General features: G+C 43.8%; 1 protein-coding gene across 2 annotated transcripts in view; it reads left to right on the forward strand.

Moving 5' to 3' along the window:
* Positions 1–12,031, forward strand: part of cep350 (centrosomal protein 350) — a 33,494-nt gene that overhangs the window by 9,607 nt on the left and 11,856 nt on the right. Inside the window, exons 10-27 of one of the 2 annotated variants that reach the window (XM_083970277.1) lie at positions 155–873; positions 989–1,107; positions 1,672–2,690; positions 2,939–3,077; positions 3,303–3,472; positions 4,025–4,211; positions 5,916–6,085; positions 6,243–6,406; positions 6,943–7,053; positions 7,199–7,339; positions 7,523–7,653; positions 7,921–8,028; positions 8,135–8,352; positions 8,505–8,719; positions 9,133–9,411; positions 9,523–9,672; positions 9,880–10,040; positions 11,685–11,807. In XM_083970277.1, coding sequence (XP_083826403.1) covers positions 155–873; positions 989–1,107; positions 1,672–2,690; positions 2,939–3,077; positions 3,303–3,472; positions 4,025–4,211; positions 5,916–6,085; positions 6,243–6,406; positions 6,943–7,053; positions 7,199–7,339; positions 7,523–7,653; positions 7,921–8,028; positions 8,135–8,352; positions 8,505–8,719; positions 9,133–9,411; positions 9,523–9,672; positions 9,880–10,040; positions 11,685–11,807 — 4,324 coding nt within the window. The remainder of the gene's footprint in view (positions 1–154; positions 874–988; positions 1,108–1,671; positions 2,691–2,938; positions 3,078–3,302; positions 3,473–4,024; positions 4,212–5,915; positions 6,086–6,242; positions 6,407–6,942; positions 7,054–7,198; positions 7,340–7,522; positions 7,654–7,920; positions 8,029–8,134; positions 8,353–8,504; positions 8,720–9,132; positions 9,412–9,522; positions 9,673–9,879; positions 10,041–11,684; positions 11,808–12,031) is intronic. The other variant, XM_083970278.1, reaches the window with a different exon arrangement.

The following is a 12,031-nucleotide window of genomic DNA, read 5'->3' on the forward strand; positions in this document are numbered from 1 at the left end:
GATCCTGCCGCCTCATCTTAAAAAAATCCTAGAGGAAACACTGCTTATGATTAAATATGAATCATGGATCATTGACTTTTATGTGTTGGAAAAAAATCTTGAGTCAATATCTTACCAACTTTAACATTTTGCCTTTCTGTAAATTGTGTACCAGCTTCCCACCATCGCTCCAGTTCAGACCCACGTTCAGAGTCGAAGCGACGGTCCCGACCCAACAGCACAGAGAGGCCTCGCAGTGGTTCTAAAAGCCACTCCACCGCCACGGCTACCCCCACGTCTTCAGCTAAGGACAAGGTGCCAGTGGGTGTGAGCACAGACCTGTTGTCAGCAGACATTCAGGGGATTCTCGATGACCTTCAGCTGGAGTGTAAAGCAGCTGAGAGGGAGGAGAGGGCCCGACAAAGATCCAGGGGTGGGATCGGCGGTAGGAGAGGAAGAGGCGGGTCAGGGTCACGGACGAGAGCGCCAGTGTCCGCTTGGGGAACTACGGCAACCACAGGTGCTCCCTCAAGAACTCGCAGCGCCAGCCCCACCACCACGCACCAACCGGAGGCTGATGCAGGACACAAAAAGCGACACTATGATGCCGATTCTGTTCGCCAGTACATCGCGCGGCAACAAGAGGAGAGAAAAAGACGTCAGGTGGAGGAGAAGAGGGCACTGAGGGAGGAGGCGGAGAAGAGAAACCAGAGACTGCAAGAACTCTACAAGAAGCAAAAAGAAGCGGCTAAAACCACAGCCCTTCCCAGCGAGGCACCTGCGGCCCCGGTGCAAAAGCGACTACAGGAGACCTACAACATACTGATGCTGGAGCAGAGCCGGCTGGGCGAGGAGGCCTCACAGATGCAACCACCTGCTCCTTCAAGTCAAATGGTATTGTACATACACGTGAAGCATGGTCACCATATCTACACAAGCTGTACCAAGTAACGTGTAAGGAAAAAACATGATATTGATTTTTAATGTGCAATTACACTTTCTTCTGCAGAGACCAATGTACCAGCCTTCTGGAGAGTCAGACAAAGAGAATAAAAGGCTGGATACACCACAGAGCCCTTCAAGCAGTGACAGGTCGTTGAATGATCAGCCTCCTCCTCCGTTATCCAGGTAACACACATTCACTTGCTCTCTAACTCTCCAGAATAATAACCTCCCTTACACTAGGTTTGTCCACTCTGGTAACAAACAAACAACTCTCTACAAGTCCTCTCAGTCTCCTATCTCTTGGAAGTTGTGTTTGTGTGTAATCACCTGACTGTATCAAACAGAGAAGCTGTTTGTTCTCCGACGCTTGTTTTTCATGAGCACCCCATGCAAGTGCCCCAGAAGCCTTTTTTCCTCATGATTTTTGGGGGAGGATTAACCAAAAACACTGACTTTTATAGCCACTGCTTTAATTTTAGATGGGAAAAGAACACTTAAATAACTTATTAGAAATAAAGATGATGAAGAGTTTTACATGTGAAACTTTAGAGCAGGATCGTTGTGCTTTGTTCAGTGAACAGTTGCATGAAGTTGTTTTCTCAAGGGAAAGCTGAAACAAATGTCAAGGAAAAAATGCTTTTGCAGTACACATATTACAATATGAAAGTTCTATAGGTTGCTAATAACGCTCTTCTCATTTTATATATATTTTTTAATTTCCTTTCAACTTCTCATTTGCTGTTGCAGGACTGATCTGGATGTTGGAGTTGGCTCTTTGCTTCAGCCTGACCGTCTGAGCCCCTCAGTTCGACCTACCACTGGCCCTAGCAGCAGTATGCTGGCTCCTTTCGGTGACAATCTTCTCTCTCAGCTTCTCCGACTGGAGACAGCAGTGGCCACTGGCGGCAACCTCAAGAGCACCCAGCGGCCGGCTACGGCACCTTCCAACAGGCCACATTCCAAGATGTCCCGCATTGAGGCCCTTAAGGCCACAGCCGCGTCCCTCTCCAACCGTTTAGAGAACGAGGCACGAAAGATTGCCGGGGAAGACATCAACTATGGTATAGCAACTTCAGTGGACATGGATACTATTTTGCCTCCTCAGGCCCCTCTGGCTAATCCTGATGATAGATGCTGGGGAGAAACAGCTGCCATGGAAAAAAATGATGTGGCATTTAGGGCCCAAAGGAATTTGACAAGCATAGGCCATAGTTCATATGATAGCATGGCTCTCCCAGGAGTCGGCAATCTGCACTCCCTCAGTGGACAGAATGGTACACACATTTTGACCAATCCACAAATGGTTTCTAACGATGTAACAGGTCCCTTTCTCAACAGTTATTCACAAGAAAGGAGGAAATTAGACAGTGGCCTGGAGAAGGTAGAAATTATGGATAAAATTGCCCAAAGGAGAAGCTATGATAGAGAGCAGAATCAGACAGATCTCCATGACTCAAGTGCTGGATCCATCAGTGAGGGTCCCCTCTTGAGTGAAGAGAGTTTCTCAGAGGATGACCCTCCTCATCCCTCTGTCAATCGTGCACCGAAACCAGCAAATCGCCTGGAGGGAGTGAACTATTGTGCCAGTCAAAGAAGGGAGTACCAGCGGCTATCTGAGTTCCAGAGGGAGGCAGAACGGTGCTCAGCCCTCAGCTCCCCATTCGGTCAACATGGCAGCAGTAAAGCAGCCTGGGAAGAGTTGAACAAAGGAAGCCCTTTAAGTGTAATCAACATTTTTACAAAGAACCTTCATGGCCACGTTCAAGGTTAGTTTACATACGAAGACCTCTCCTTTCAGAGAAAAATATGTAGAGTTGAGATTTCTGTTATAGATGTGGGTGATAAGGCAAAATATGTGTCTTTCTGACAAAAGCATATGGGTAACGGCAACACAGAATGTTTGTCATGTTGAAACTGCAGTGGTCATACTAACAACAGGCACGATATGCTGACTGTCAGTCTAGACAGTATCATTAATATTCATTGTCTGTTTTGTTTCCACCTTGTCTCACAGTGAATGAGAGAAACTCTCCCTCAGCCCATTCTTTGCACTCGGCAAATGGCCCTGGAGATGCAGTCTATGAAGATGACTTTGTATCATCACATAGCAGCAGAGCCACTGGCCAACTAAGGAGAAGCCCTAATTCACCCAGGTAAAAGAAAAGAAATTGCTGTAGAAAGACCACTAGGTGGCATTCATGGCACACAGATTGAAAACTCATGCAACCATTTCAGACGGCAATCTTCCTTTGTGTTCAGTTCACATATTTTCCTTTTAGAATAAAGATGAACAGCACAAGCATGAGATGTACCGTGTCTGTGTTCCTGAACTCTGATCTTACAGTGATTTTATTGCGCCTCTCTCCTCTCTTTATCAGCGTGAACACTCACTTTGAGGAGCTGATGAGGAGGTCTCCCTATGACAAAAGCACCGGAGGCATCAGTTCCCACCATTCATCCTTCCACTCATCTGTACAATCACCACGTCTTTCCTCCGGTTCACCGTCAGGCTCCTCACCCCTTTCTAAGCACTCAACCAGAAAGAGAGGTGAGAATCAATACTTCTGCACAGTTTCGCAAAAGGAGAATTTTGATGGTCATGGCAAAGTCAGTATGTTTTAGGGAAGTTTCACCAATTATTGTGATCACAATATCTTAATCACACCTTCAGACTTGACCTAAAACATGAACTTGGACTGGGTTTTTGTTGATAGAGGTCAAGGTCACAGTGTCCTCCTTGGACACAAAAGGGAATCCTTTCAAATTTTGCACAAATGTGAAAGTCACAATGGGCTCACAATACAAAGTTTTTTTTCTTTCATATGCTGTTTGTGTCACAAACACAAAGGTCCAACAGGGCAAAATAATCAAGTCATGATATTCTATATCCAAAGGTCAACTCTACTGGATATAATCCACTGGAACTCAGGAAGGGATTGTAACCATATTATCTGAAACTTGACTGATTGGTGGAGACATACAATTCTTTTTTTGATAAAAAGAAAGAAGTGAAATTGTCTTTGTGTGGTTTTATACTGTGTTTTGCAATTATATGTCTTTCTGCTGTACAGTATTACTATATAATTCCATCCCTCTGTAGGCACAGCATCAGACCAGAGTGATGCCACTCTGGTGGAAGAGCACAGAAGCTCCTGCTCACCCCCCTCAGAGGCATTATCCTCCAACTCCAGGAAGAGAGGCTCAGACAAAAGCTCTGCTCACAGCCAGGCCAAGAGTGTCCACTCCAATGACACTTTAGGAGAAATTTCAGGGCATTCCCACCAAAGGTAACGATCCTCAGGAGTGTCCCTCGGAGACTAGTGGTTGTGTTTGGTTTGGTTGAGTTGTGTAAAAGTTGAAGAAGAAATACCTTGCCACCTGCAGTGAGTGTTTGAATGTGTGAGCGTATAGTGATATCAGGGATGTGGGTGAATGCTGAGTGCTGTTCCCTCGAGTCGGAATAGCCCACTCAACTACCTGTCTCTGTTATTACTTACAATTGGGTTTTCAGTAACCTTCAGAGCAACACTTCTTTGTGGGAATAGATAGGTGGTGCTGTTGGCTTACTTTGGCATATATTTTTAAGGGTGCCTTGGACATAGTTGGCTGTAGCTGTGTCTTTTAGGATCATCTCATACTGCACACATTTAATGATACATTTCAATTTCAGTTTTATCCTGATGCAGATTAATATGTTAACAGTAACATTGAAATGAACCTGTAAGGTATTTCCAAGCTAAGATAAAATGGAATTATAAAATCGACGTGCACTCGGGGATGAATGGGATCTTTTCAGACTTCGGTCACTTCGGTTAGTCGTTGCTGTTCCAACCTCTCAAAAACTTCCACTTGGCATTTACTGTAATTACCCAAAGGTTAATTTATCTGGGCATGACCAATTACTAAACTACACTAAGAGAGCCTATGTTGAAGCTGCCAGTCTAAACAGTCTGTGGCTTGCTGTTCTTTTGAGGGCCTGAGGGTTTAAGCAGCCGTGTAGTGCCCAGCAACAGGAGGAGGCTGCAATCCGACCCGACGACAGAAAACAGTGGTTATTTTGTTTTGGGGGCCTGCAGGGCGGTTGGTCAGGTCAGCCAGCTTCACCGCAGGTTGGGCCTGCTGCCATAGGAAAGGAGAATGTTTTTTTCTTTTAATCCCAGTGCTGAGTAGTAACATTTGAGTCCCCTAATGGTAATCTAAAGCTCAGGTGGCAGATTCCTGCCATTCTGTGGGGCCTCTTGTCTGTCAAAGGCAAGATATGCATACAGGATTGTGTCTTTAAAACCATTCACACACAGCAACTTTTTGTTTTGTTTTGGGTTTGGTTGTGACTTAAAATTAGTAATAGAAAGTTATTTAGGAACAGCATATATGTCACTATGGGTGTCAGCGAGTTCTGGGATTGTTGTCATTGCAGAAGAAAGATACCACTGTCTGCATCCCTTAATAAGGGAGTACGAGTGTATCATGATCTCGTTAGACATTGCCTTGGCCTCCGATCATCTCTGAGCAGCACAATATAGCCATTCATAGTCTGGGCCTCTCACAGCAGGGCTATGCTGCTTCATTCAATCCAAGGGTTTGCACGGCCATGGGGCCCCTCTTTCTTTATCATTTGCTCAACCCGCCTCACTCTTTCTTTACGCTCACTCAGTCCCCTATAGAAGTTGCACTGTTGACTTAATGAAAGCAAAATGCCATTGACCTGTGCATGATTTAAAAACTTTTTAAAACGGTGCCATCACAATGTATGTTATACTGTATCATGTACCATTTTTTTCTTGTCAGCTTTTCACACTTCAGCTTAATCAGCCAGTGTGATACATTATATGTTAATATGTTTAATATTATTGTATTACATTAGCCCATGACCTGAACCCCTTTAACCTTAATAATAAAAGTATACCCACTCTTGTTTCGTTCAAACTTAATACCACATTGATAATCATCATTATTTAAATGTTTCCTTCATAATTTCATTGTGTTTCTAGTTCTGGCCTGGATGGTAAGAAGTCTTCAGCGACCAGGCCCAAACACACGTCTCCTTCTGGCTCTCCAGACCTCGGTTCTCCTCCAGGGGCAGACGCTTCCAGTGGCTCCCTGGGGGCAAATCACATGAGCACCACCACTCGCAATGGTAGAGGCGAGAGCAGGACCACAGGTAAATAATACTCTCATCAATATTACAGACTTTATGCGACACAGAACATTACTGTTAGTCAACTTGGATGATACTGTTAAAATAAGCCCGAAAAGATGGTTTCACAGATGCATTCATAACTGAGCATACTTCCTCTCCACCCTTCCCTGTCTCCCAGGTGAACTACAATATTCACCTGCCGTCCTGCAGCAGCGTATGGCAGCAGAGCTCCAGTACCTGGAGTCCGTTGAGGAGTCAGTCCGACAGCTGGGTGACATGGAGAGGCTGATGGGTGTGTCCATGGCCCAGCAGGAGAGCGCGTCTTTGGCCCAAATGCTCAAGGTAAAGGAGGGTTTTGTTGCAGACGATACTAATAATGATGTGCAGTTATACCAATAGTATAAATAGTTTATAACGTAACCTGAACAATGATCATGCTCTGTGTCTATAGAGTTTTCATATCAGCAGTTTTTTTTATTATCCATGAAAATTTAGTTAAACGTAGGTCCTATCCTGATGCTACGTAGAGGTGATTTGACATATTGTTAAAAAATATTAGCTGCTTACAGTTATTAATAAAACAAAATATTAACAAATAACAACTTATTAACCATGTTGTACTGTATGAACCAGGACTCTACTATATTTGTAACTGGCTGTGACAGCGTCAGCTTTCATATTATGGCCCTCATCAATGTAAATGCACTTCAGTGATTTTGTTTATTAGAGACTTGATTTGATTGTTGTTGCTGAATAACATTTTCTTCATAAACACAGAGCTTTTTTGGCCTCTGTAAATTTCAATGACTCCCTCCCTCACTGTAACGAGTGTGTATTGATGTGCTTATCGAGCTGCTTTGTGAACTTTGACACTGCAGGCCAAGCAGCAGCGCCATGAGCGTGACCTCTACGAACTGAAGATCAAGACTGAAAGAGAAGCTCTGGAGACAAAACTACAGCTGGAGGAAAACCGGCAGAGAGTGGCCAGGGTACGACCACACAGATCACACACAGTTAATCCATTATTTTACTCCCAGGAACAATATATCGAGACCTATTCACTATCTGCCTCTTCACCTTTTGATTTCCAGACTATGGTTGATTTTCTTCTTCTGTGTGTATGGTTTTCTCCAGGCTCATATTGAACTGCAGGAGAGTTTGGCAGTGAATCAAAGAGAGACTTTGGAAGGCATCCAGGAGGCAACTACTAAGATGATGAGTCAACAGGCTGAGGCAGCACGGTACACAGCCGACGCTGCCCGACACATCAAGGAGGTTAGCAATCACGGCCTTCCCCTCTGCCTGGAAAACAGCCGGTGTCCTCATTTTGTTACAAAAGCTGATTGATTGTTGAGTTACTGTAAAGAAATAACAATAAATGCAAAAGAGAAAAGCGCAATATTCAATGTCAGACTCACCAAATCAAATACTTGATCTGTGTATAATCCCATCTGTCAGATGACAGACTTGGCCCGGTCGCAGATAGCAGGAGCTTTGGTCGTTGCCACCGATTCCTCCATGTTGGACCAGCGGGATGAACAGGAGAGCTCCTCTATGAATCAACAGCAAGATAAAGCTGACTCTGACAGGTAAAGTAAAAACACATCTCATTCTTAAGGCGCAGTACAAACTGTTTGTCCTTGTGAATGACCTTTAACATCTCTTGCTGTGTTACAAGGTTGTGTTCAACACCCATGTGTGACACAGCTTATATCCCTTAACTGATGACAATTGAAATTCATAGCATATTAAATCATAAATTGGCCTTCTGTTATCACCATAAGTGTTTTTAACAGTCACCACTGAGAGCTAAAGTTAGCATTTGACCTAATTTATCGAGTGTCCTCCTTTTACAGCTTCCAGAGTGAGGTGTCGAGCAGGAGGACGAGGCCAGAGGAGCCCCTGTCTTCGCTGAACAGCCTCAGTCACTCAGACTCTCTGTCCTTCAGAAGACCCAACCTCAGGTACCAGCACGGCTTCTCATGTATCTCTTATTTAATTTTTTATGTTTAGATCAGGGGAAGACAAAGCAAGAGGAACAAAATCTCGTCTTTTTTCCTATTTCTTCAGTGGAGCAGACTCGAGCAGCCTCCACAGCCCATCGCAGGTATCCTCAGAACACAGAGATCGGACGGAGAAAGAGGGAGGAGAGGGGAAATGGAAGAAGGTGGGAGCTGAGGGGAGGACAGAGAGGGAAGCCGGTAACAGCTCCATTGAGGAGGAAGTTCCTACAGCAGCAAATGACTCCCTCTGCAGTGACAGCATCCCTTCTATAGTGGACGAGAAAGGTATCTTTACTGAGATCATTTAATCTGTGCTTAAAACTGCAAATAAACTCACCATATATGTGACATCTGAAATTAGTGGCTGTCATTGAAAATGTAGTGTTCAATGAGCGTATATTATTTGTGACCCCCCCCCCCCCCCCCCCCCCCCCCAGCGGACAGTACATCAGTGGCAACGGAGTACTCTCTCAAGTTTGATGAGTCCATGACAGAGGACGAGATAGAAGAGCGATCGTTCCGCTCTCTGTTGCCGTCTGAGGCTCACCGACGTGGAACTATGGAGAGAAAGTCCCGCAACCACGAGGAATCGGAGGACGATGGCGCCAGTCACAACGCAACATTGGTTTCAGGATCACACAGTATCTTAAAGGTGAGAGGACTGTGGAAAAAATAAGTGCCTATGAAAAAGAAGAAGGAGAAAGAGAGAAAAAGAAAAGAGTAAAATAAGTGTATGTGAGTTGAAAGTTAAAAGATAGACGAATTGTGTTCATTGCTGTTTTTCCTCATCTTTAATTCTCTGAAATAGTGTGTGGTATTGGTGTTAATGCTTGGTATCTAAGCTAATGTAATTATAACTATAGAAAGGGACAGGTATCATAAAAACAGAAAAGCTAACATGTAATCATGCATGTAAACCATGAATGGAATAAATATGAAATGAAATGAAATGACTCATATACACTTGACAGCCGACAGTGTTATTTATCCTCTCAAATGTGTCATTGTCCTTTTGACCTTTCCTTTGGGACGGATCTTTACCATTTCACTTTTGTTCCTCTGCAGTCTCAAGATGGAAACATGGCCTTCTCTGGTGGACAAGACAGCTTTTCCCAGTTCACAATGGACATGGTGCGTCAATACATGAAGGATGAAGAAGTAAGACTGCAGCATCAGAGCTCTCTCCTGCGTCTTCGCCAGAAGGCTCTCAAAGAGAAGACGAGAACCGAGCTGGCCTGGCTAGAGCACCAGAAAAAGAGACTGAGGGACAAGGGAGAGGATGACAAAATGCCACCAATTAGGAAGAAGCAGAGGGGACTTCTGATGAAACTACAGCAGGAGCAGGTAACCTCGGGTGGAAACATAATGACATTAAGTAAAACTTGAGTTTTGGAGTATGGTTTGATCATGACTAACACAAATCAACTTGCTCTCCTACTTTGCTCACGGCTCCAGGCTGAGATCAAAAGACTTCAGGAGGCAAACAAAGCAGCGAGGAAGGAAAGACAGCTGTTGCTGAAGCAGCAGGAGGAGATTGAGCGGATGAGAAACTCTACACTCAGACTCAAGGAGCGTCTGAAGTGTGTTGGGGGTGAAGCACCACCTGTAAGTCATGCATTCGCTAACTAGGTCCACAGACGATACAGAGGAAGTTTCTATCTCTGCTGTTTGTGACAGATATAGAACCTTAGTTCAATAAAATAAGAAAACACATTTAACTGGAGATCATGTTCATCTTAAGGCTTTTCTTAAGTGTTTTTCCTAGTTATTTTCTTGTTTGTTTGTGTGTGTGACTGTTTATACATCCTGCAGGAGACTCCTGTGTCAGAAACACCAGCATCAGAGCCGGCCTCCCCCAGCATAGGACATGCTGTTGATAACCGCAGCCCCTCTCCCTCGCTCTCTATCTCTGGAAGTGAGACCAGCAGCATCATGCAGAAGCTTAAGAAGATGCGCACTCAAATGGATGAGAAGTAAAGACTTTCATTTAATTTCATACATTTACAGGTTCTTGAGAGTTTTGCAAAAATTAAAAGTCATGCTTCCTTACCCATTTTTAGTAGCATTCTGTGTAGGTGTGTACTCATCTCCCTTGTGATTTGACTTATTTCATTCATTTTATTTTACACAAACAGGTATACCCTGATCAAGTCACATACTTGTGTTGTTCACCTTTTTAGTTTTTCACATTTGGCTGCTGATCAGATCCTGGGGCCAAACACAGAGTGTGTGCTGAAACAGACATGAAATTACAATAAGTAAATCCGAATTTAGATGTATTTACAAGCTGGAAGGCTCTCCATTTGTGCTGCCCTATGCTTTTTGTAAAAATGAATTCATTCTACAAAGCTGAAGGTCGGACATAAGAAACAACTAATCTAGTAGGAACTAACAGTCATATCTGTGCATGCCATCTTTGCTTGCTTTCTAACGTGCTGTGAATGTGTGGATGTGTTAAGCATGCTCCATGTTCCTCTTCCTGTAGACTAGACAAATACCCAGCCTCTAATGCTCTCTGTAACCTTTTCAACTAACAGTACTTAGTATATGAGAATCTTGACTAGAGTTATCTGATCAACAAACCTCAGCGAGCAAGAGCATCAGGCAAAGTTAAAGGCCTTAACAAATCTAAACATGTAATATAATGTAATATTGAAACTTGTTGTGCACACCATCACTTTTATAGACCAGTTATTGTACATGTTTGGAGTTTCTCCTCTGAGTTTCTCCTCTGAGGTTTTAGAAACAGCTAACGGGTCAGGTGATTTTAGAGCCTTTCATGACCGGGTCACTCCAACAAGTAGGTTAATTGTTCTGGGTTTTAGGATTCAGAAGTTAATAATTTACAGGCCAGTCTTCAATACTGTGGTGAAACTTAAGCAGTTTTTAGGTCTAGTTAGGTTTTCAAGTTATACTGGAAATTAGCAACACAATTTTGAATTTGCCTGTGTTTAATTTTATTTATACAGAAGTTTAAATCCACAGTTCGCTGCAGAATTGAGTCACTGAGGAGTCGGACCTAACGCAACATAAAACGTATTAACCTAATGTTTAATTGTGTCTGATCATGTATTCACTAGCTTGCTTGCCATGATCTTTTTTTAATAAATCATGTGCCTCTTCCTTTCCTCTGCCATCGTCTGTCGCCCCAGTCATGTTGTTGATCTAAAGCACTAACAAAGTTATATTCACTTCATCCAAAGTTGTAAGTACTTAGATTCACAGTAACCCTGATGTTTTTGACAAATTTATCTCTTACATCCGTTTATCAGCACGACAGCACTGATCGCACCCCACCCCCCACCCCCCATACTCAATGCCCATTACATGAGTTTAAAATGTTCATCTTCTCCAATACTGTCATTTTAAAGTCACAATTTTCTAACAAATCACAGACTGACACCTCAGGTGCAATAAAACCACATTTTCTCATATCACTCTTCTCTCTCTCTCTCTCTCTACTTGTCTTTTCCCTCTGTTTCTCTCGTGTTTTTAATACCCCTCCTCCCCCACCCCACCTAAATTGTGTGTGTGTGTGCGTGCGTGCTTTGTACATGTCCATACCTATGTTTGTGTGACACCTTTGACTTTGTCTGTTGCGTGCTTGTATGTTGTAGACACTGCTCTCCTGTCCACTACTTCCTCTCTGTGTTCACGGCCCACCACTGGGCCTCCCTCAGTGTCTGTCTTCCCAACCTCCACCCTAAATTCCAGCTCTTTATCTACAACCAGTTGGTCAGGTACTGTACAGTGATCTCTACCTCTTCCCCCCCAGCACCTCCACCTAGCTCTGCCCCGCCACACCTCCCACCCCCATGGAACATGCTTGTGTTCATCCACTGGCACGGGGACCCTGTGTGGGTGGGATGGTGAATGACGAGTGATTGGATTGTGTTACTTTGTTTGGGTTTTCTGTGAGGTTTCAAGAAGGTTTTAACTTCCAGGATGGACTTTGTGGTGGGAG

The sequence above is a fragment of the Trachurus trachurus genome (genome assembly GCF_905171665.1).
Source record: "Trachurus trachurus genome assembly, chromosome: 4".
Taxonomy (NCBI): Eukaryota; Metazoa; Chordata; class Actinopteri; order Carangiformes; family Carangidae; genus Trachurus; species Trachurus trachurus.